The following is a 25,547-nucleotide window of genomic DNA, read 5'->3' as shown; positions in this document are numbered from 1 at the left end:
ACATGCGTGAATCCGGCTGACATGCTCAGTAAGGTGGTTCCCACAGAGAAGTTTAAATTATGTACTTCTCTAGACTTAACAAAGGTGTAAAGGAAGATGGACTGTGCACGAGAAGTAATGGTGGAATTATGATGTAAAACAAAATTAGATATGAAGAAAAGAAGCTATGAATAATGAAGATTGAAGACATGATGGAGATTGTTGTTGATATCTCAAAATTTTCAGCAAAAGGGTTTGTCGATGCCATCGACAGACAAATTAATTCCATTGACAAATGTTCGATGTCATTGACTGCTGCTCGATGCCATCGAGAAAATCCGAAAATCCAATTTTGGTTGTTGGACACTTTTTGGTGTCCTACTTGATGTCATCAAAGGGGTTCGATGCTATCGACAGGTTGTCGATGCCATTGAAGTCTCATCGAAGATGACATTAAAAAAATTTGAAAAACCCATATTTTATTGGTAGAACGTTTTGGTATTCTATTCGATGACATTGAGGGTATTCGATGCCATCAATAGACTGTCAATGCCATTGAATTGCCATTGGAGGTTCCGTCAAGCACGCACGCAAAATTGTGTAAGTGTGGGATTTGTTTTTTATTTCGATTGTGATTCTCATAAAGATTATATATATGGATGTAATCATAATTTAAGAGTATCAATATGCCTTTTTAATTCGTTCTAGGGTTTCAAGGGCATAGCTTGGGGCAATTCGAAGCTTGTTCTAACTGGGCAATCTCTCTATTGTAATTTTCTGTTTTCATAGTGCATTACTGTCGCTTTGTGCCGTAATTTTTTCCTACAAGGGTTTTTTTCACGTTAAATTCAAAATGTTTGTGATTGTACTTGATTGTGCGATTGGAATACTTTACTTGATTCATCGCTGTGTGCTTCTGCGGTTCCCCAACAGGCAATCGGCCGATGGATCTTAACTATTACTATGTTTTGATCAGTCGAATGTTTCTATTGTACCAAATGGTCGGTGGATTTTGACCATTACCCAATTAGTCAATGGATTTCAAACATTGTGATGGTTATAAGAAACAATTACTTTCGTCGTTTTGAGTTAAGTCACATCCCTTCTTAAATGATTTGACTATTGCCAACAATTTTGGATGTATCTTTAAGAAATGCCTTTTTACGAAAATGCATGGACTTTCATTCTCTATAAAAACCCTTATTAATCAAGGATTAAAATATATGACATTTTTCATCTCTATTGTTTTTCTCTAAACAACAAGTGAGTTTCTCTATTTTCTTAATACACAGAATTTGCCAAAATTGTAAACTACTTATCGAGTTTCTGTCGTGGTCTCTTCATGACTGCTACACGTAGAAGCACCAAGGTTTGTCGTATCTTGAAAGAGGTTCATTCGAAACTTGACATATCAACGAGAAGAAGTGAATAATGCTTTAAGGAAATCATATATGATATGTGCTTCAAAGCCCGGCTTAAATCTTTCTATTTTGTTTGGATTTCGGTTGCTAGCTCAACTTCATTAAACACCACCCATGATGTATATGTTGAATTGCAACCATTTATGAGGTGAGAATTTTCATATGTACTGTGAATCTTGAGAATCATTGCTAGCAAAAACTCAACTAAGACACACCATCAGATGGAGCAATGTACATTCATGATCACCACTCACATATTCACATGTTGTGGCCATTTTTAAATTTTGAATGTTTTGATTTTCTATGCCCCTTAACCCTTATGTGGCACACCTAATGAATGGGTTTGATGACATATAAGGGATTTTTTTCCTAGAGACCTGAGATCTGCTTAGGGTAGGCAAAATAGCACATCTTTTTCAAAATTTCTTTTTCTAAACTTTAAAGTGCATTTTTTAAAATGAAAATGTCTCTTGAATTTCTTTTTCACACCTTCCTTTTCTACCACTACAATTTGGCAAAAAAAAAAAAAAAAACTATTTTCTAACAATATTTCATGTTTTCTAACTACTCTCTTAGATAAAAACTTTCTCCTTAGAAAAATAGGTTACTTGCTTGTTTGAGAAGAAGAGAGAAAATAAAATGAAAAAGAATATTACAAAAAAAAAAAAAAAAAACCACTTCTAAAAGACGGGTTTTTCTTATTTCCTCAAAAGATTCAACTTAGATGGGGTCTTTTGCCAAGAAATGGATTGAAGAAAAGAAAAGAGAGTAAAAACTCAACTTTTAGAAATGAAAAGGAACATAAAATGAACTTTGGGCCTACTTTTAAAAGGCCACATAGTGTCCAAATGAGATGATTCAAATCTATTTGAACTGTCGACGGACTATCTTTCCAATGAGCTTAAAATCGCCTTGATCTGACATTTAATGAGTGAGTTATAAGTGTTTTTATATGATCGTGTGATGCTGAAAATGAACACGAATGCTATCATGAACTTTAGGCCCACTTTTAAAAGGTCAAATGGTGTGCAAATGCAATGATTCAGTCCCATTTGAAAGCTCTTCAAATTATCTTTCTAATGAGTCTAAGATAGCCTAAATTCAACCTATATAAGAGAATTATGACTATTTTTGTAGAATCACGTGGTACTAGAATAACTACAATCTATGCAATGTTACAACAACAATCCATGTTGTGTTAGAACAACTATTCATGTAGTGTCACAATCACAATCAATGCGGTATTAAAACCACAATGCATGATGGATTATCAATATTGAAGGTGGAGTCCACATGATAGACAATCCACATCAAAGGTGGGCTCTTCATGATGGGTGGAGGATATTAAAAGTGAGCCATGCATGAGGGACAATGACATTGATGGTGGTCTTTATATGATGGATAACCCACATCAAGGTGGGCCCTGCATAATGGATGGTCCACATCAAAGGTCAACACCTAATGAGCAATGACCCACATCCTAGGTGGGCCTCACTTGATGGACAACCCACATCGAAGGTGGGGGCCACACAATGGACGGTTCACATCAAAGGTGTGCTCCACATGATGGGTGGTGGATATTAAATGTGGGCCCCACACGAGGGATAATAACCTTGATGGTGGGCCCCACCTTGAGGCCAGTCATCCATCATATGGGCCCATCATTGGTGTTATTATTTAAAAAACTAGCGAGCCCTTCTTCCAAAAAACATGACCCTAACAAAAAAAGCAAGCCATGAGAAAGTCAATTCTCATGTTTGATATTTTGAGTTGTCCATACATACAAGGAAATAAGCCATCATAATTTTGTACACCTCTAAAGGGAATTCTACCTCAAAAATCGATCCAAAAAAAGACTGAATTATTTTATGGGCCCCACCGTAATATATGTGACTTATTCACACCATCAATCTATTTTTGATAACGATTTAAGCATGAGCCAAAAAATGAGGTAGATCCAAAGCTTGGGTAGACCACATCATATGAAACAATGATCCACAAGATATCCAAAAGACAACGACCATTAAAAGTTATTTTATTCTTAGGGCCTAAATTAATATTTATTTATCATCAACTTTGCTCGGAATGCAACGAAGACATGATAAAGAAAAAACACAAATATTAGCGATCCAAGAGTCCTAGGCCCCAAAAAAGTTTCCACTAGTAGGCATTCCAATCCCACACTAAGGTGCGGTCCACTTGAGCTTTGGATCTACCTCATTTTTTTATTTTTTTTTTGGCTCATGTCTTAAAATGAGGTTGTGAAAGGGACGGATAGTGTGGATTAGTTACATACATCATGATAGGACTTTCAGTTTTATTGTTACATCTACGAGGTAGCAACAATAGTATATGAAACTATGCACAAAGTAATGATTATCCATTTTCAGGTACTTACATGGATATTGAAAAAATCAAACACCTATTTGGGGATTTCAAAATATATAAAAAGGTGGGCCAAACTCAACATTTTGGTACCGATTCCTTGCTCCTGATCTGGTGGTAGACTCTCAATAGTTTCAACACGTGGTCAAGGGTTCGAGTAACCATAGATGGTGAAATGCCACCACCGCCCGAGTGTCTATGTGCATGTGTTTAAAAAAAAAAAAAAACATTTTGGTATATTTATATTAGATTACCTTCGATTACAGTCAATTTCAGAGTACCAAACGGTGTGTAACATTAGGGAAGGATGGAATGTAAGGGTTGGATGGCACAAACACACCACGATGGCCCCACGCACTTCAAACGTATCCATGCCCTGATACCATGATACTCCGTAGGAAAATCTGGGCATTTCCATAGTTTTTTTTTTTTTTAAAAGATAAGGATAAAAAATGTGGGGCCCAGTGTCAAACCGGCACTGATTGAATGGCAGCAGGAATCAAATCGGCAGATAGAAATCAATTCCCCCAAAAGAAAAAAGCCTTCCCCCAAAACACCCAAACAAATAAACAAAAAGACATACAAATTCATCAACCTTCCTCTCCCAGAAATGCCCCTCGATCTCCCACGAGCGATTAGCAGCAGGAAATAAAAAAAAATAAAAATCAGTGAGGGGTATTTCCATCAATTTCTCTCTATTTCAGTGGCCACGGACGAAATTGGAGCAAATGTTCTTGACCCAACGGAATCCCTTACGGAAAGAGGACTTAACCTGCCCTCCCAGAGCATACGACTTGTAACCCGCGACTCGTTTTCTCCGCTGCAGCTCACGATCGTTGATGGCCAAGGATGAAGGCGACATGGATGTCGAAGGCATGTGGTAAATCGTCCTCGGCCTGCTGGAGCACCATTCGGAGGGAGGATCGGGCGAGCGTGTGGATTTTTGGTAGGCCTGCCCAAAGGCACTGTCGTTCGGCATCTCCGGCTTCCGTTCCCCTCCTCCACAGGTCCGGAAGCTGTTGCGGGAATCGGCCATGGAAGGAAAGGTAGAGAAGAGAGAGAAATGGTAGTCGTTTTGGGATTTTCGAGAGAAAAGATCGGATGGAGTTGAGGTGGAGAGCTCTTGCATTTTCGCTGTTTGGATGGATGGACGAGAGACAGAGAGAGATAGGTCGAGCTCGAGCTTCTCGCTCCGGATTTTCTGCATTTTTTTAAGACGGGAGTTTCCGGAGCCTGTGCAAGAAAAAGGTACGTGGGGCGTACCGTAATGCATGTGACATCCAATCCGTCCATTTGCGCCAGCTCATTTTCAGACGTGAGGGTGAAAATAAGGGCCATGCAAAATTCAAGTGGGCCACACAACAGTGAAAAGAGGGAAGCGGATTGGCTGGTGTACCACACACCACCTATATAGCCGATGTAGGTACGTGTGGTGCGAAGACGAGCGCTTACATTCATCGAGCTCAGAGTTGTACGAACGGCCCAAGAGAATTATCCAGAAAAAAAAGAAACACATCCAAAAATCAACTGGACCACACTACAAATAACAAAGGGGATAATGATTTTCATAAAAATTAGTAGGGCCCACAATAACGGTGATTTTCCATCCAATCTATTCATAAGGCCACAATGACCTGAAGATGAAAAACAAATTTCATATTGATACAAAACTTCTGTGACCCCTAAAAGGGTTTCAATGGTAGACGTTTAATCCCCCACTGTTTTTTGCACTGTGGTCTATTTGATAGTTATATCCGTCTTATTTTTCATCTCAAGAATTAATATGAGCTCGCCAAATGAATGGACGGTTTGATATCATATATACCTCATGATGAGACCTACAGAACTTGCTGACGTTAATACACAAGCGATATAGCTGGTGTGTGGTATATCAGCCAATCGAGAGGGAGCGAATTAGGTGAGACCCCGGATCCACTGAGGTGGGTGGGACCCCTGACTGCGGGGCTCACAGTGATGTATGTGCCTTAAATCCACACCATCCAACCATTTTAGGGCAGGATCTTAGGTGGACCGCACCACAGGAAACAGCCATGATTGAATCCCACCATTAAAAACTTCATAGATTCCACGGAACGTTTATTTGCTATCCAACTTGTCGATAACGTCACAAACTCTCAGATGAAGATACCCCGCAGATATCATCTTGATCCTTCTTTTTTACTGCATAACAAGTTTTTAATGGTCAATCACCACTGTTTCATGTACTATATGTATGACCCATCTAGGATTTGGAACTGCTTCGTTTACCGAATCATGCCTTAAAATGAAATTCCCCACGGATGGACGGCATGTATGCAGTCACGTATGATCATAGTGGACCCTACAATCAGGGTCCCAACCATGGTGGATCCGGTCCCACTAACTCTGCTCGACAAGAAGACGTGACTTTCCTGTAACAAGTGGGGAGCGGATTATGTGAGACCTGGGATCCACCAAGGTGCGTGGGAACCCTAATTGTGTAGCCCACCTTGATGTATATGACCACCTTGGAACCCCTGACCAGAGGTGTACATGAGTCGAGCTTGCACAGCTCGACTCGACTTGGCCACTAGTTGACCTTAGCTCGAACTCGGCTTGGCTCAATCCTCTAGTCTAACTGGCTAGCTCGGCTCAATTTAGTTAGCAGTGCAGGCCAGTTTGAGTCAAGATCGAGCTGAGTTCGCTTATGTAGCGTTTTCACAAACACATGAATTGTACCTTCAAATTGTCACTATATGTAAAATACTAGCATTAGTTTTACAGGTATTTTATCAAACACCTTGTAGGCAACATCAAAATCAAGAAAAAATGATATTTGTATGATGAAACAGACTTTCCTTGCCACCATTTGACACTTCGTTGAGTCATTTCGTCAAACACTTGGTGAGCAACATTAATATAAAAGCAACCAAGTCACCGAACTGGTTCGATCCGAGTTCAATTCGAGTTGGGTTTGATCCAAGTCGAGTTGAGCTCGAGCAAGCTCGAACTCAGTTTGAAATTTTTTCGAGCTCAAAAAATCAGCTCGACTCGGCTCGAACGCAGTTTCGAATTGAGTTGAATCGAGCTTTTTCGAGTCGAGTTGAGCGAGCTAACCGAGCTAACTCGGTTCATGTACAGTCCTACCCCTGACCATGGGGCCCACCTTGATGTATGTAACTACATTTACACCATACATGTATTGAAAACACATTTTAGGACATAACCCAAAAAATGAAGCTGATCCAAATATCAGATGAACTACAATATGGGAAAGCTTCTTATGTACCATCAAAGTTTTCGACTCAAGATGATACATGTGTCATTTGATGTTTAAATGATTCATTTTATGCATTAATTTACTAGTTACAAATATTAATTCAATTCAACCAACCCAACTTTATTTTATCTAACTTAATTTAAATATCATTGAAATTGAATAATGAATATAGTTGGTCGAGTTTGAATAGGCTTTGGTGGTCTATCCTTAACTGGAGTGCAAATAGATTGGGTCGTGTTGAGTTGAATGGGTTCCTAAAAATGACTCATTTAAGAAAGGGTCAGAATAGTTGACCCGTTAATTTAATGGGTTAGGCCTAAGTCCTCTTGGACCACATCCGACTTATTCATCTTATGAGTTCGAATTCGATTAGGTTTAATGTGGGTTTGGATCAGCATAATTTTTATAGTTGAAATTTCATACAAATAATGTTCTAACCCATTTAATTAATAACGGTTATCAAATTTGATGATAATAAATAAAATGACAAACTATGTAAATTAATCAATAATTTCATGTGGTTAAGGTAATTCAGCTTATATGATTTTTAGTATATTCTCTATCTCGCATAGTTCCAATTGTCACAATTAATAAATGATGTAACTACATTTTAGAAAATAGGTGGTGAACCATTGCAGTGTAGCCCAAAAGAAAATGAGAAACTGTACATTTGTAATAACTGCTTTATTTATTTTATTTTTATTTTTATTTTTACACACGCACACACACCCCCACACACTCACGCCCCAGTGGGATTTCACCACCTATGGGTACTCGAACCCTTGACTAGGTGTTGAAACTCCAGAGAGTCTACCACCGGAGCAAGGGTAAGCACCCTGTTTTACCCATTTTTAAACTGAGACCAAGTTGAATCAGTTCAATATGATTTTTAGAGGACCTAGACCTTACCCCATTAAGTAATTTTGGACGAACTTTTGTACCCAGGCCTATTCATGGGTTTAAATTTTGAACTTTGACCTAATAATTTTTTGATCAAGTCCAATGATCCCATCCGGTCGACGTAAACCATTAAGGCCCTGGCTCTTAACATTGAGTTTGCCTTGGGTTGACCCTCAACGCAAGTCAACCAGACCTAACTTGTCCGAGCTGCACCTCTAGCCACACAATAAGAAATAGCAAGGATGGAAGCTTCCACCATTGAAATATTCTTAGAGCCCATTGTAAGTGTGTATGTGTGTCTATATATATATATATATATATATATATAAAGAAAAGTATTATATTTATCTTTTAAGGTATTATTTAGCGTGGGATCTTTTATATAAATAGGAGATAAATAGTCTTCTATTTGTGTTTGTCTTGTTTTAGTGACAAATAAATCTATACATTGTTGTCCTGTAAATAGCCATATTATAGAATTATGCAAATCCATATACCTCTTATTGATTATTTTTTATTTAGTACTTTCCCTTTTATTTGACCATTTTCTTTTGTGGTTTTGACTTGACCGGCATAGATCGCATTTGGGTATTTTCTGCAACCCCACAAAGGTTTTATGGTGATTTTTACTATCTTCATTGTTTCCTATGACATGATTCAGTTGAGTTTTAGATCTACCTCATTTTTAGGGTAATGTTCTAACACGAGCCGATGAAACTTATGAATAGGATTGTACATGAACCGACGTAGCTCGGTTAGCTTGCCTGACTCAACTCGAAAAAGCTCGATTCGACTCTGTTTGAAACTGAGTTCGAGCCGAGTCAAGCTGATTTTTCGAGCTCCAAAAAATTTCGAACTAAGTTCTTGCTTGCCTAAGCTCGACTCGACTCAAATCAAACCCTAACTCGAATCGAACCAGTTCGGTCATCGGTTACTTTGATATTGATGTTGCTGACCAAGTGTTTGATGAAATGACCCAACGAATTGACGACTGGTGGCAATGAAGGTATGTATGTGAAATAAATATCCATTTTTCTTGATTTCGATGTTGCCTACAAGGTGTTTGATGAAATATCTGTAAAACCGCTGCAACTGTTTTACAAACAATGAGAATTTAAAGGTGTAATTCACGTGTTTGTGAAAATGCCGCAAAGGCAACTCGGCTCAATCTTGGCTCAAACTCGGCTCGAAGTGGCCCAAGCTGCTGACCGAACTGAGTTGAGCTGGCCAGTCAGGCTCGAGGACCAAGCCGAGTTGAGTTCGAGCTGGGGTCAGCTAGTGGCTGAGCCGAGTCAAGCTGTGCCAAGCTCGACTTGTGTACACCTCTACTTATGAACCAAGTGGATGCCACGTGGACATCATTGTGGCCCTGCTGCATGAAAATAGCCTCCATATATGGAGGTTAGAGGACTACCCATAGTTATCTGAATCGCAATTCGACCTATTTGAGTTTAAATTCGCACTTCATTACTAGTAAAAATTACTCAATTTGTTGGGTAGGCTTACATAGTTTGTTTCTTAATTGGCCAAATTCCCATTCTTGGTTAACCTTAGTTCAATATACTACACTATACTTGAGGCTACCTAAGAACCAAAGAATAACCAACCAAAACCTCAATTCACTACCGTTGGATAGGTCTTCTATTAGGGTGTATAACTTTCATTGTGGGGTCACTTAATGAACGGGTCAGATGCCATGCGCACACCTCGGTGGGGCCCACTTTGATATTTGTGAGGAATCCATCTCATTCATCTGTTTTACAAGATCATTTTAGGATAAACAACAAAAAATGAGGTAGATTTAAAACTCAAGTGGGCCACACAAGAGAAAACAACGGGGATTGAGTGACTGTAACATCCTAGATTTTCACTATTTTAGATTTCCAAAAATCCTTGAAATTTTTTTATTAATTAACTTATAATATCACTTAATGACCATTAGCACCCAATGTTAGTTTATACAGTGGTGGTACCAGTAAAGAACCGCACAAGTCCAATTAATCAGCCGTAGGAAGCCAACGAATCCGCTCGATCACTTGAACATCAGGTGTAACCCCATGATTTACTCACATAGGACCCAAATCTAACAGACACATCGCTAATTAATCAAGACAAGCATAACTAAATTAAAGATCTAACCGAAGCCGAGTCAGATAAGGCCCGGATCTTAACTAATAGACCAAATCAACCTCATTGCTCTTTTAGCCTAAAATCGACGGTTTAGAGTTAATCATGACTAAATCTTCACTTTCACTAGTTATAAATAGGCCACTTTACGAACAGAGTTAATCCAAATCCTAATCATTGCCCACGAGAAATCTCAATACTTAATTCATTCCAAAAATGTCTCAATTTTCCAAACAAGCTCTAGACTGCTCGTTAGTGGGCCGCTAGTTACAAAACTATAGAATAATGTCTATCTTACTGAGCTTAACGTTTATCGCGAGAGTCAAACTTGAGTACTGTCGAGAACCGCTCAACTTGAGCCAAAGGACGAGTCCATGAGAAGTGCAAATACCCTACAGGAATAAGCTGAAACTTAAGTGAATTAGGTCGTTCACTCTTATGCAAAGTTGAGAATTTCGGACCGTCGGTTTACGACCAAACTTTACCTGTGGAGTAAGGATATTTCCCTACTCAAATCCGTATAGTCGCGGCCTTGATCGACTATTGGTGACCATTGAATAGACTTCTAATCATATATGTCGATTGGCGTATCCAAATGGCGGGCCGATCATATACATACGTATATCATCATTAGGGCTAACTATTCAACGATGAGTGTTGACTCCTACGCCCCATAGTGGGTCCTAGAGCTTAGAAAGACCCTCCCATAGGTCTAGTATAGTAAAAACCTAGCCCTTAGGGTCATTTACACCAAATTTGGTATTATAAAAGGGCCTCATTTGGGCACCCCCTCTCCCCATACGATTTTGCCCTAGAGAAAAGAAAGAGAGAAAGAGAGGAAGAGAGAAGAGACAAAAGGGAGAAAGAATAAAGGAAGAAGAGAGGAAGGGAGAGTGAAGAAGGGAGAGAGTGTTTGTGTGGGTGAGAAAAATCTTGATGCTTGTAGGGTTGGTATTTCCTCAACCGGTGGCTACTACAAAACCTCCACCAAACTCACCCATGCCAAGAAGCGGAGGTAAGAATGATATATTTTTCCTTCAATAGAGCAATCTAGTATAAATTTCTAGGCAATAATGTTGTCTTTCTTGATTTGGTTTGGGAATTGACAGTTTTACCCAAATTCCCAAACCCTAAGATCTTAAAGAATGAAAATCTCCTCTTAAGGTACAGACTATTCTCCTATGTGGCCTAGCACCAATTGTAGTATGAGTCTAATGATTTTATTTGTTTGGATGATGCATTTGGAGAATCTAGGAAAAAACTTAGGAATTGTTGAGTTGTTTGGAATTGTATGTTATGTTGATTTCCTCATATGATGTTGTTTTTGCCTCTCACATGATTTGGTACAAATTGATGATCTCATGTTTATGTCTTATTTGGTTTTCTTCACATGATGTTTCCCTATAGCATGTATGCCTTATTAATCCTTGTGCAAATTGGCTCTACGAGATGTAGGAAGTACTTAACTTCCTCACCAACCCACACAACACACATGCACCTTTATTCATGATATTGTTAGCCTCTCTTGCTAGGAGATTCTGAATGGTATGTTGAGGAGTATGAGAACATAATGTTGTTTATGTTAGTTGATAACTCTGTTAGTTGGTATGTTATGAATCACCACCCAAACCCTTGGGTTGGTCAGGAACACGAGGAGAGCGAAGGCAGCCCCGTTAGTAGGACCGTCTTGAGGCTAAACCCATGGATTTGGGCGAGTGCGTGTGTGCGACAGTAATTAGGCTACATGGGTCGCTCGTACCCAATGTCGTTCCGCCACGTACTTGCCTGAACTCATGCAGTCTAGTCTACTGGCTGACCAACCTTGCTTTGTTAACCCTGTTTGCTCACATATGTATGGAATTTGGAACACCCTACAACCGTTGTAGCCCATCGATAACCAAATTGAAACCGATCCACCGCATCGTGAGCTGGGCATGGTGGAATGAGACACTGTGTTTGAGCTGTCGGCCTACGCTGTGGTGACGCGCCTCCCCATAGTGACCGCGAGCGATCCCTTCTTTTCAGCACTCCCTATGTGCTTGAAGTTAGGGATGGGGAACCCGATGGGATCAAGGATCGTGGGGTCTTAGCCTCACATGTTAGGGGGTCTTGGCCTCGCAACTAATTCAGGGTATTGATACGTGGGGTGTATCAATTTCCCCAACCTGCTGAATGAATGGACTTAACTAAGAACTTGGTTAACATTATCATCGCATCGCACTAGTTAGGTTAGCAACTCGGCAGTCAAGGTCGCTCTGAGGAAGTGTTGGTCATACGCGATCGTTAAATGGAATCGCTCGAGGAAGTGTTGTGGCGAGGGCATGCATTATATCATCTATCATGCATATGCATTAATAAGATTAATTAGGTATCTATGAATGATTGTTTTTTATTAAGTTCATAATGTAATTAATGTCTGTTACAACTTAAGATTAATAGCACCTACTAAGTTGATCACTCACTCTCACTCTGGGACAGTATTTTCACTGCACATGCTGTAAGACCCGTATCCTAGCCTGTACCATTCCATAAACTTCCGCGGTCCTCCCAGTCGAATTTCGACGACCCGCGACGCGTAGATAACATTGGCGCACGCTCTTGAGTCACATCCTGTAAACCCAAGCCGACTCAAAACGAGACCTATGTCATTGCGACCACGGCATCGCCGCGGTTTCGACGACGCGTCTCGTGCGTCAATGCGATGCTCAGATTATGAGATCCGGCCCGTGCATTATCTAGGTCGTTGATCGCTTGATCGTGGGACCCACCTACCCCTATTGTTGTACTTCCCTAGAAAAAAAATAATTACTATGATGTCACCCTAGGGGTGACATCACCCTACCCTACCACCTTACCTTTCCTTTCCCCATAAGTCAAACTCATTAATTCCCATTACCTCACCATCCCTCTCTCCCATCACTCCCTTACATCATTTCTCTCTTTCACTTCTCTCCATTCCAAGCAATCCCTCCATGGAGCAACCCACGTCCATGGCTCCCATGAGAGAGCTAGTGTGGCCCACCTCCCTATCTCCCATCTCCACCATCCAATGATCATCTCCACCATTGAAATTGTTTCTTTGGGGCTCTATCATGCATTGGCGGAAGAAGGAAGAAGAGATCTCGAGGTGGGTGCTCCTTTGCTTCTCTCTCTCTCTCCTTCTCATTTTTTTTTCTTGTGTGATGTGTGGCCCACTTGGATGAACCCCACCTTGAGGTATGTTTTACCCAAACCGTCCAAGTCACGTGGGCCCTACCTTATGGCAGTGGAAACACAAGTATCGGTTTGATTTAAATCAGGTGGGCCTCGTTCATGTGAGGACCCACTTTGATGAAATATGGCCACATCGGCATGGGACCCACCATTGTGTTTATGTATGCCGTCCAGCGTCCAGAGACGCTGGACGTGAGGGTGGCTAACGTGAAGTGTGTGTTTTGGCATTGGCGTGTGCTATCTGTACAAAATATATATATATATATATATATATATATATATATATATATATATATATATGCTTTGCTTTTAAAGTTTAGGGTGGGTCACTCATATAGGCCCTACCTTGATTCATAGAACTAATCTACACCGTCCATCCCATTCCTTAGCCTATTTTAAGCGTTGAACCGAAATTTGAGACCGATCTGATAATCAAGCGGGCCATACCATAGGAAATAGTGGTACTGCCATTAAAACCCACCGTGATTCTTCTATGCATCAAAAATATGTCGCATATTGGTCTCAATAGGTTGGTTTGAGGCCGTAGAACACAATAGACGGGTTGGATTTTTCAAATCCAGACCTTATATATGAAAAACCGCAGGAAATTAAAAAAAAAAAAGGAGATTTGGCAGTAGCGCCTGCTAGACGGGCAGGGATCACGGGTCCCAGCCGTGGGTCCCACCGTGATGTGTGTGAACATCAGAACCGTGCATTTGGCGGGTCTCCCTCCCGGCTATGGCCTACCCAAAAATCAGCCGTATACGGAACTTAGGTGGGCCATATCATCTAAAATCATGTGGAAACATGCCTAAACATATAAAATCATTTGGTGGGGTCTACCTGAGAGTTGGATGTGATTGAAACTTAGTTTGGACTCCTAATTTTATGGGACACATATAATGGACGGAGTAGATCTTGTTAATGAGGGTCCCACCTAAGATAAAAGAAAAAAAAATAATGACAATAAGTTTGCATGTATATGCATAGACGTCTCTGGACGTCCAACGTGAAATAGGGAGGCCCCCCCCTTGGCCTCAATTGTGGACACTACTGTGATGTATAATCTACATCTATGCCGTTCATTTAATAGGTCCCCTTTTTTGATGCGTTGGTTCCAAAAATCAGTCATAAAAAGTTTTAGGATGGCCCACACCATCACCTTTCATGCAGTGGTGTGCCAATCCACATGGAATCAACTGCTGGGGTCCACATGCAACTTGGATCCACCTGAAACTCGGTTTGGACCCTTAAATTGGTGGGACACACACAATGAATGGGTTGGATTTGTGAACTACATCACGGTGGACCCCAGGACCACATAACCATACCAAAAGTTTGGTGGACAAATAAATATTGCAGTGGGCCCCTGGCCCATGCGACTTTATCAATAGATTGGATGCAAGTAAACATTTCAGTGGGTCCCATGATCATGTGACCCTATCACAAGGTTGAAAAAAATAATAATAATAATAATAATAATAATAATAAATAAATAAATAAATACTGTAGTGGGCCCCAGGTCTGTATGACCTTATCAACAGGTTTGAATGGATGGTGGGCCCCAGGTCTATAAGACCTTATCAACAGGTTGGATGCAAATAGATATTATAGTGGCCCAGGTTGGATGATAAATAAATATTACAGTGGGCCCTAGGCCCATGTGACCCTATGACTAGTTTGGATGGAAGATAAACATCATGTTGGCCTCATTTTGGATGGACAGTATGTTGGGTCCTAGGTTGGGTGGAAAATAAACATTTTGGTGGGTCTTACTTAAGACCTATTTATGTATGTGTTGTGTCCACAACTGTGGACCTCCATCATGGAACATGTGACTTATCTATTCCTTCCATCCCTATGGGACCCACTATGATGCATGTGTTTCATCCAACCGTCCAACCATTTTTGGAAAATGATCTTTTTTTTAGGTTTGAGACGAAAATAAGTCAGATTTACTTATCAAGTAGACCATAGTGCATGGTGAGGATTGAACGACTATCTTTGAAATCTTGAGACCCTATGATTAGATTAGATGGGAAATAAATGTTATGGCGGACCTTGAAAATTTTAGTAGTGGAAATCATTATCATCACTTATATTGAGTGTGGCCCATTTGACATACATGGGGCCCATTGATGTGGCCAATTTGATGTATGTATGACCATGTTATGAGGCCTACTTTGAGGTATGTTGTAGCCCATTTGTCAGGCCCACTTTGATGTATCTTTATCCACGCCATCCAGGGCAGGTACCCCATTATGATATATATATCAGGGCCCATGGGTCGAGGCCCATTAGTGCTGCCTATTTGATACAACCCACTTGATGTGTACGAGGCCCATTAGGGCGGCCCATTGATGCAAGGCCTATTGTGACATGTATTGGGCCCATGATGCGTGACCCATTTGATGTGTATAAGACCCATGGGTAGGGCCCACATCTTATGTATTTGAAGCCCATGAGCAGAGCCCACGAGGTTTATATATGGGCCCCATTAATGTGGCCCACTTGTATTTGAGGCCCACGGGTTGCGGCCCATGGGTCGTGGCCCATTGTGATATATACTCGGCCCATACGTCGTGGCCCATTGAGATGTGTCTCCGACCCATTTAGTGAGGCCATTGTGAAATATTCCTACTCTTGTGATGAGGCCCATTGAGATGTATTTCTGGCTCATTGATGCGGCCCACTTGTTGAATTGAGGCCCATTGGTGTGGCCCAATGATGCGACCCACCGTGATGTGTATATTAGGCCCAATGGTGCGGCCCAATGTATCGACCCACCGTGATTTGTAGGTCCACGTGTTGTATGTGTAAGGCCCACCTGTGATGACTGTTTGAGGCCCACTTGTTGGATATTTGGGCCCATCTTATGTTTGACTCTATGTGGACCACTCCTTGGGAGCAATGTTGGTTAAATGTCCACATTGCTGGGCAGTGATGGTTGGATGTCCACATTGTGACCCTTCCTTAGGCCTTATCAGGCCCATTCCCATCATTCTCTTAGTGGGTTAACCCAAATAAGTGGGCCCCATTTACCACGGACGGATGGCTCCATGCTACCAGATTTGATATAACCACGGCCAAGGGCTAATCTTTATATTATGGTTGATCAGATGTTCATCTATGGACCCAGTCTTGTCTATATGACTGGTCGTCGGTGTTGATTATCGATGCTGATTGTCGGTGCTAATTATCGATGTAGATCATCAGTGTCGATTTGTCGAGGCCGATTGTCGAGACCTATATGATGTATATGTGACCCGTAGTTGAGGGCCATTGTGATATGTATTAAGCCTATGATGCATGGTCCATTTGATGTATTCAAGACCCATGTGTAGGGCCCACATGTCCTGTATTTGAGGCCCATGGGCAAGGCCCATTGTGATGTGTTCATGGCCCATGGGCAAGGCCCATCGTGATATGTATTAGGCCCATGAGCAGGGACCACCTGTTGTGTATATGTGACCCTTGAGTAAGACCCATTGTGTTGTATATTAGGCCCTTGTATGAGGCCGTGGGCCCATTATATGTTTGACTCTATGTAGACCATTCCTTGGGGGCAATGTTGGTTAAATGTCCACATGGTCGAGGTCGATTATCGATCGAGGTTGTCGATACCGATTGTGAGTATATGGCGGCATAGCATCATGATACATGCTCATACGCATCATCGCATGTTTGTTATGAGAGGTGGTTGATCATTGCATATGTCACGAGCATGTTGTTATGAGACTCCGATAGGTGGAGATTATCTCACATGAGCATGTGCGGATCGATGCATGACTGGATTGTATGACTCATGCATCTCGCATTATGATTCTTGTATGCCCTAGCGACATCGGGCCGTAGCCTCCACGGGCATATCGTGGATGGCCAAATAGGACACCAAATGTTTTGGTTCTAGCATACGGGCGCCATAGATGTCCCTGGGTGAAAATCCCTAAACCTCCGTGGCCAGGAGACGCCCCAACGTCGAGACCGAGTGGATACATGAGCGCCCGAGTGCTGAATACCAGGAGGCCGCGTCTCCCACTGTGTCGTGGTCGGTTGGGAGGGGGTGTGGCCTTACTCGCCGGAGGCTAGGGGGCAATACTAGGCTGAGTTTGACCAGCTCGTGAATGGGTCCGCTATCGACGTGCTGGATAGGTATTGGCGGACTATTGGCAAGGCGGATAGTGAAGTTTCTTATGCTCACTTGGACTGTGCGGCTGGGAGAGCGGCAGTGCCATTTGGAGTGTACTAAACCCCGGTGATGATCCTAGAGATGAACTGTACTGATATGTGGATTTAGTGAGTAGGAGTTGCATACTCATTCATGCATTAATTCATTCACTATCCACTCAAGTTGGTGGTGCGCAACTATTTGTTACGAGTGCTTTCGCAATGGCCAGGATTTCGGTTAGGGCGCGCGACTAACCTGAGATTAGGAGTTTACCACATTGAGTCTAACTATCCAAATTTAGGTATGGGACTGGTTTGGATAGAAGTCCCTTGTGATGGACCCCATAGCCTGCGATACTACGTACCATCATCCCGACTTCACACTCCAGTATGGTCATTCCATTCGCACCGCATATTGCATGACATTCGCGGCATATGACATTTTGGGTTATTGTGTCCCTGCATTTATATGGTTTAGGTACGACTGATGCTATTTGTGTTACTCATCAGAAATGTATATTGTATTGCAACCTCTACGTCTGATATTTGGCTATCTATGATTCCTCACTTGTATAGTTGTTCTACATTGCATATTTTGACATTGATTGACTCATGGACTTGTCCGTATTTTCGCTTACTCTGTTATCGTATGTTTGTGATCATGTCGATATTCTGTTTACTATGACAATTCATGCTCTTGTCAATATTTCTGCTTATTTCGACATTATACAATTTATGGATTACAAGTACTTTCGATATTGTGTGATTTATGACATTGCATCATCGGCATCTAATATTTGGCCCGCTTTAATTCCTTATTTGCACAGTTGATCTGTGTTATGTACCCTGATATCGTATGATCCATGGATTTATCAGTACTTCCGCTTAATTTGATTACTCTGATATGGAATACTAGGCACTTACCTTGTACACACACTTACACCACCCTCTAAGCTTTCTATAAGCTTATGCACGATAGATGCGTGCAGGTGATGTTAGGTTACATCAGTGTTGAGCTTGGAGCGTGCAGCGGTCTTCTGGAGCTTGATTTTGATTGATGTATTTTCCTTTCAGCATTGTACTCAAATGATTATATTAGTGGATATATGATGGTGATGTTGCCTTTGTGAATTGGGTAATCTTGTGGTTATGCTTATTACAAATTAAACGTATATTGTATAAAAAAAATCCTCCTTATAAGATCCCAGGATCGGAATCCGGCGTATGAACGCTAGGAGCCGAGAATGGGGTATTATGGAGGCTGTCGGCACCAGATTCGGCAATCGGGATTCCTGTGAATCCGATTTCCGGGTTTGGGGCGTGACAACACATTCAGATGCAGGTGATGTAGAGTATGAGGAGCCCGGCGACGTGAGCCTTGAGGAGGAGGACGGGTTCTCCTACTTCCAGTTGATGAGCGGGTCTTCATCGGCTTAGTAGATGGGACGTTGGATGGCTGACTAAGCTTTTTTTTTTGACATATTATTCTTTTGTAATTTTGTTGGGCAATGTGTGGTGCGACCCATGTATATTTTTAGACTTGTATATATACTTGATCTCTTTCATTTTAGTAGACATGTGTGGTTGTGCTTCATGTTCAAGGAAATTTCAAGCTGCGCATTTAAACCTGATTAATCGCACTTTAATAAGAAAATCGGTTATAAGTGATACCCGGAAACTCGGGAGTTGAGTGTATGCACGACCCCCGATTTCCAGGGTGTTACAGTGACGACCATTAAAACATTCATATGATTGTAAAAGTTTTGTATCACGATAAAGTTTTCTATATTGTTAGTTCATCCCGGTAGAATGAACTTATAAATGGTTGGGATGACATATAAACATCAAGGTGCAGCTTGGGAAGGTTTTAACGGTAGTAAATTCTTTCCCCACTCTTTCCTCTTGCATGACCCACTTGAGTTTTGGATCTGCTTAACTTTTGGTAGCATGTCCTAAAATAATTTCACAAATTGGATGGGCTGGGTCGATTACTCACAAACATCTATAGTTTTCAAACACGATTTTTGAGATTGGTAGTTGTTTTCCATATACAACCAAACACTACATGAATCAAAACATGCATTTAAGCCCTTCATCGTAAATAATCCAAACACCAAAGTGAATAACTCACTCCCGTGGCATTAAGAAACAATCCACTTACAAGTACATTTATTGCAAAAAAAAAGAGAAGCAATTCCATCCCACTTAATACCATCTAATTCCATGCGCCAAACACCTCCTAAGAGCTTTGCCAACTCACGATGCAATGCAGTGCAGTAGACGTGTAAAATATCCAAGCCATCCATCAGGTGGACCTCACCGTGTATGTTATTGCCCGACTAGTGGGCTAATCTAATTCTTGGGATATGAAATCTACCGTATTACCCTTGTGATGGATGGCTTAGATACTGCACTTATTCGCCACGCTGGCATATGTGGTGGCGTGTGCATTAGCTGACTTCTACATGGGCTTGGACTACCAAAATGATTAGATCCGCATAGATTCGCTGAAAAAGCTCCCCGATTGGGGTAGTGCTGATGAGATAGCCGCAATTTCATATAAACCTGTGATAGACGGATGAGAGATCAAGACTGTCTATTTCGTGGACCCTAATATAGATGATGGACAGTTCAAAAAACATATCATCGGATGATCTGAGCCATCAATGTTTAACTACATTTGCTTTCTACCGTCCGTTATAAGGTGATCAATCAGATGGCTAGGATTGGACAAACTACCTGCTTTTTGAATCATTGTCCATCCACGTTGGGGTTGAGATGGTGGACGGTCTCGATTCAAAATCCAATAGCCACATGTAAGCGATTGCGTTAAGATAGAAACGTGTCTATCATGTCCAAACCATCTAGGGAATTCCATTGACAATAGGGTCCACCATAACAATGCCCTAATCACCTAGAATGTAGGTGCGTGGCGTATGTTTGGATGATCGAAACCGTCAGCTGGATTGAGCAAACTATGGATGTGGAAATGTCCCGGAAATCTCCAAGATTGTAATATCCAGCCCGTTGGTATTTGACTTTCCATCTGTTGTATGTGGACCGTTGCTGTATTTTTCTTCTCGAGAATGATCATCGAACCCTTAAAACAGATAGAAAGACGAATATCAAAGGCTAGGATCTTCCAAGGGCTTGGATTTTCAACAGACTGTGAACACCTCTGTACAGTAGAGAACGTCATGGTTGATTAATAAGTCAAAAAGTAGCATATCACAAGTAATGATGAGAATGGGATCCCATCATATAAACGTTCTTGGGGGTACTTTGTTGTTTATATTGCATCAAATCCGTATATAAGGTGAGGCCCACCAAGATACAAATTTTATTATGTACGGTGAAAATGAGATGATCAAACTGATGAATGGATTGGATTACATACATACATCATGATGTATCCCATAGATCTCTGATGTTGCATGCGTTTTCTACAAAGGCTGTTGGAGAGGATTCCGAAACCGCTTCTAATGAGTAGATTCGGACAAAATTCGCAGCTGAAACCGACCGATCTCTCCGCAGAATTCATTTTGCCTCTGTCGCGACTGAGAAGTCAGCGTGTGTTGCCATTGACTAGGGTCCACATGCTAAGTTTTCCAATGATCAGAACCGTCCACGTTTTTTATCTCTACGTTATAAAGGCCAAATTAAGAAGAATATGGCGAAAGAATAGATATGATCAAATCCCAAAATCACTGAAGCCTGATTATGGGAAAATAGCTTATCTAATATAGTAACGAGAATATGGACGGTTCAAATAATCGAACCACCCAGAATGTGGCCCCAGAGGGTGCGGACACAAGCTGGATCCTGAGTTGCCGTAGAGCAAAACGAACTGCCCCGTAAATTGAGGAACGGATTAGGTGTTGCCCGGGTAACACCGTTAGTGGGTGTCACCCTGATCATGGCCCACCTTGATGTACGTATTGTATATCCATGCCGTCCATCAGTTTTTTCAGGTCATTTTTAAGAATGATACAAAAAATGAAGCAAATCCAAATCTCAAGTGGACCATACAGTAGGGATTTATTTCCCATCATTAAAAACTTTTTTGGGACCACACAAATTTTGGATCAAGATGATATTTGTGTTTTACCTTCATCCGTCTCAGTGCTACCTTATCAACAGGTTGGATGGAAAATAAAAATTCGGGTGGGCCCTTGGATTTTTCAATTGTGGCCGCTCAATGACCATGTTTCCTGTGGTGTGGTCCACTTGAGAGTTATATCTAGTTCATTTTTGGTTTCAAGCACTGAAATGAATTGAAAAAACTGATGGACGGCGTGGATATACAACACATCAATGTGGGCCCTACTTTCGGGGTAACAACCTTTACGAATGATTGGCTACCGTTGAATTCGACATTCCGCACATGCCAAGGACACATGCAAGCATGCATGCACGTGTTCAAACTGCATGCATGCACACGAACGCATTAAAAATGGGACCACACATTCTAGAAGATATCAGCCAAATCACCACCGTCTATTTCTTAAAATTCTTACAAATAAATCTTCAATCATCATACAAGCCAAAATATCTTAGAACAGAACACAATCTAAGACACAAAATCAAAGAAAATAAAATACCAAAAATGCCCATGGAACAGTTTATTGATAGAACTCTCCCAGCGCACGCTAAACTCAGCCAATATTCCTCTTGTTTGCATGAAAACCCCCGCTACGTGCCTTCATCAAAAGAAGACCTACAAATAAGGAAAAAAACAAAGATTTATTTCAAAAATAATTAATTACTCAAATACCCTCATTTTCTTCATTTATTTGTTGGATAGAGTATAGTATATATTTAAAAAACGACGTGCCTACATGCACGAACCATCTCTAAGATGCGCCCCTGGTTTTGAGCGTCTTAATCTTCACCCCCATTGAACATCCTATTGTAACGGTCCATGGATTCCATGCGCTGTAGCCTCATCTGCTCGTAGAAGTTGGCTATGAACTCCTCAGCCTGCATGTCGATTGCATTTGGGCCACTGGGCTCGTCACCATCCTCACCGTTGATCTCATCATCATTGGCAATGACAATGACGTGGCCCACATTGCTCCCTCCATTCTCATCATTGTCGAGCTCCTTTAGGTCCACCGCCGATGTGTACCGGCTACTCATGCCGTCCTCGATGACACGCGGCATGAAGTCTGGTGAGGGTGGAGGGAGCTGGGGCACATCATGGAATGAGTTTGTAGCGGGCCCCATGGTGATGAGCGGCAATGGTGGGGAGTTCTGTAGGCTGTGGTGGTGTAGCGGGCGCATCGCGCACACTAGCCTCTTCCAGAAGCTCTTCTCCACCACATTTACATGAGCAGGCACCGATTTGTGGTTGGATCGGCGCCTGATCATGTAAAGTGCGACCCGTGCCATATGAAACGGGCCGTGCTTTTTAGAAGAAAGAGGATGGAGGGCCTCTTTCTTCTTACCATCCTTTTCCATTGAAAGGAAGGAACGGAGGGAGAGAAGGAGAGCCCTTTTCTTTCTTTCTTTTTTTTTCATAATTTGTGAGAGATATTTAAAAGAGAGAGAGCCTACATTATCTCTGATTTGTAGGGAAATCTACAAAAATAGCATTGGCTTTGGCTGGAAAGCACATCAATGTCATCGGAGCTTAATGAACGGTTGAAATGAAGGGAGATTATAAGGTATTGATCCGTTTGAATAGGAATTTTATAGAGAATAGATGGGTTATATCCATCAATCTGAATCGACGAGTTGGTGGGCCTTATTATGGAATGGCCAATGTTTTGAAAATCTTACAATTGCGAAGAGCATAACCCATTCTTAATTTTGGCCATTAATCATTTTTATTTTTCACTGTCGATTTGAAGTCTACTGTTTTGATGGTTAGGATCATCTGATCTATGTGTATCTTGAATCAATTTCCATCTATAGTGGGTGCCATTAGATGATTGGTTCTGATTGAAATATAACATTAGATTAAGGTTGGCCTCAAGGTGCGGCGAGTTTACCATTCGACTCATTGCATGTTAGGTTTAGGATCCAATGTGAGTCTGAATCGTCTGATGATGTTATAACCGTACAGATATTTGATTGGTGAAGTTTGTGAGTGATCAGGATCGTTCATTTAGTAGAAGTCTTCTTGGATGGGCCATGTGCCGAAAATCCTGCGGATTGGAAATTCCATGTACATTTATGGTGAAGAAAATTTTAGACTTTAGAAGAAAACAGTCCGGAAAAAAAAAATCTAAATTGAATGGTTATAAATAGTGGATCTCTGGTATCTTTCTCCATTGGGCCATTCCCATGGTGTCCTGATAATTGGTTGGTTCAGATGGAACAAGAATCGTCTGATCTCATCATTTTAACCGTCCATACAATCTACTAAATGGTACTGGACGCACAACTCTGCGTGTTAAGCTCCATTGTGGCTCCATTCCAATCCCATGCATACGCGATATATCATAGCTTAGTGCATCAAGTAGATCTAACATGTAATTGATGCACATGCTCTTTTAATCTGCACCGTCCATTTTGTCGGATTTGACTAAAATTATGACAATTGGATGTTCGTGCCTATATGATATTAATTGATCGGATCAACGGACGTTAACGATTATTCCATACTGCGTGACCTTATTATTAATTGGTTGGATGACAAATAAATATCACGGTGGGCCCTAGGAAGATTTCAACGGTGTACATCATCCCTTGTTTCCTATAGTGGATTATGCTTCAATTCCAGGATCTTGCCCTAAAATAAGCTAATAAAACGGATGAACGGTGTGGATAAGACACACGCATCTGGTGGGCCCCACAGGGTATAGCGTACATAGTATTAAATAACTCCACGAGGAAAGAATGGCAGCGGATTAGGTGAGACCCCGGACTCACCAAAGACGGTGCTTCCCTTACCGTGAGGCCCACCTTGATATATGTATTCTATATCCAGGTCGTCCATCCATTTTTTTCAGGTAATTTTAGGGCATTACCCCAAAAATGAAGGAGATCCAATGGTCAGGTGGACCATGCCATAGAAAACAGTGGTTATTCATTGTTCTACTATTAAAAGCTTCTTAAGGTGAAAGTTAATGTCTCCTTAGTGTTTATTTACCATAAGGTACACGTAAGCCTGGATAAAAGGAAAAAATAACTACAAGCTTAATCCAAAACTTTTGTGGCCCATTAATGGTCAATCAACACTTTTTCTTAAGGTATGGCCCACCTGATAATTGTATCTACTTCATTTTTGGGATAATACCCTGAAATCATCTTTAAAAACGTATGGATGGTGTTGATGTAGAATAAATATATCAGGGTGGGCCCCACAGTAAGGGCTGCACCGTCTTCGGTCAGTCCCGGGTCTCACCTAATCCCCTCCCGAAAAGAACCGGCTTGGGGCCGTGTGGTCATTTCAAATAACGTGCCGCTGTAGGGTGGCAGATTCGTAATTTTGTGAAAGATATGGGCAAACTGATTTGGAATGCGTGTCGAAATACAGCTGTAGCCGGCGGAGGAATCGGAGCGTTGGATGGAAGGCTACGGTTGGATCAACGGCTTTTGTTGCGGATTTCTCTGACGAAGAGGAATGGGTCTCCTTCGCTTCTCCCACGTTATTACAACTAACGTACCTTCATGAAAATTGCATGATCTTCCCAGGTGGGCCCACCTCTGCTGCCGCATTTTCTTTTGTCGTTAGATGCATGTATGATACGATACGGACGCGGATTCGGTGGAAACGGGGAATCAACGATCCGTGACTGTGGGCCCCACTGTAGTGTATGTGTTTTACATCCACGCCGTCCATCTGTTTTTCCAGCTCATTTTAGGGAAGCCCAATAACGAAGAAGATCCAGATATCTGTTGGATCACACTACTGAAAACTGTGGTGATTGAACGCCCACCATTAAAAGCTTCCTCAGGCACGGCGTAATGTTTATCTGCCATCCAACCCCTTGATAAGGTCACATAGGCCCGGATGAAGGGGAAAAAAAAAAAAAACAGATATGAGCTTGATCCAGAACTTTTGTGGCCCCCAAGAGGTTTTCACTGGTAGGCTCTCAGTCATCACTGTTTCCTGTGGTGTGGTCCACCTGATATTTGGATCAGCTTAC

General features: G+C 41.5%; 2 protein-coding genes across 2 annotated transcripts; both read right to left on the bottom strand.

Annotated features, from left to right (window-relative positions):
- Positions 1 to 4,312: 4,312 nt before the first annotated feature.
- On the bottom strand, positions 4,313 to 4,975 carry LOC131231035 (uncharacterized). The gene has a single exon (XM_058227112.1). It carries the CDS (start codon positions 4,912 to 4,914, stop codon positions 4,486 to 4,488), a length of 429 nt encoding a protein of 142 aa, XP_058083095.1. The 5' UTR covers positions 4,915 to 4,975; the 3' UTR covers positions 4,313 to 4,485.
- A 17,357-nt stretch (positions 4,976 to 22,332) lies between these two features.
- On the bottom strand, positions 22,333 to 22,911 carry LOC131231820 (uncharacterized). The gene has a single exon (XM_058228125.1). The coding sequence runs from the start codon at positions 22,909 to 22,911 to the stop codon at positions 22,333 to 22,335; it is 579 nt and encodes a 192-aa protein (XP_058084108.1).
- Positions 22,912 to 25,547: the final 2,636 nt, after the last annotated feature.

Source organism: Magnolia sinica, chromosome 17, assembly GCF_029962835.1.
Source record: "Magnolia sinica isolate HGM2019 chromosome 17, MsV1, whole genome shotgun sequence".
NCBI lineage: Eukaryota > Viridiplantae > Streptophyta > Magnoliopsida > Magnoliales > Magnoliaceae > Magnolia > Magnolia sinica.
The sequence above is the reverse complement of the archived record's forward strand: the minus strand, read 5'-3'. Positions and strand labels throughout refer to the sequence as shown.

What these genes read in the sequence shown, in the direction of transcription:
- LOC131231035 (XM_058227112.1), bottom strand. Translation starts at nt 4,914, where the DNA reads ATGCAAGAGCTCTCCACCTCAACTCCATCCGATCTTTTCTCTCGAAAA.
- LOC131231820 (XM_058228125.1), bottom strand. Translation starts at nt 22,911, where the DNA reads ATGGAAAAGGATGGTAAGAAGAAAGAGGCCCTCCATCCTCTTTCTTCT.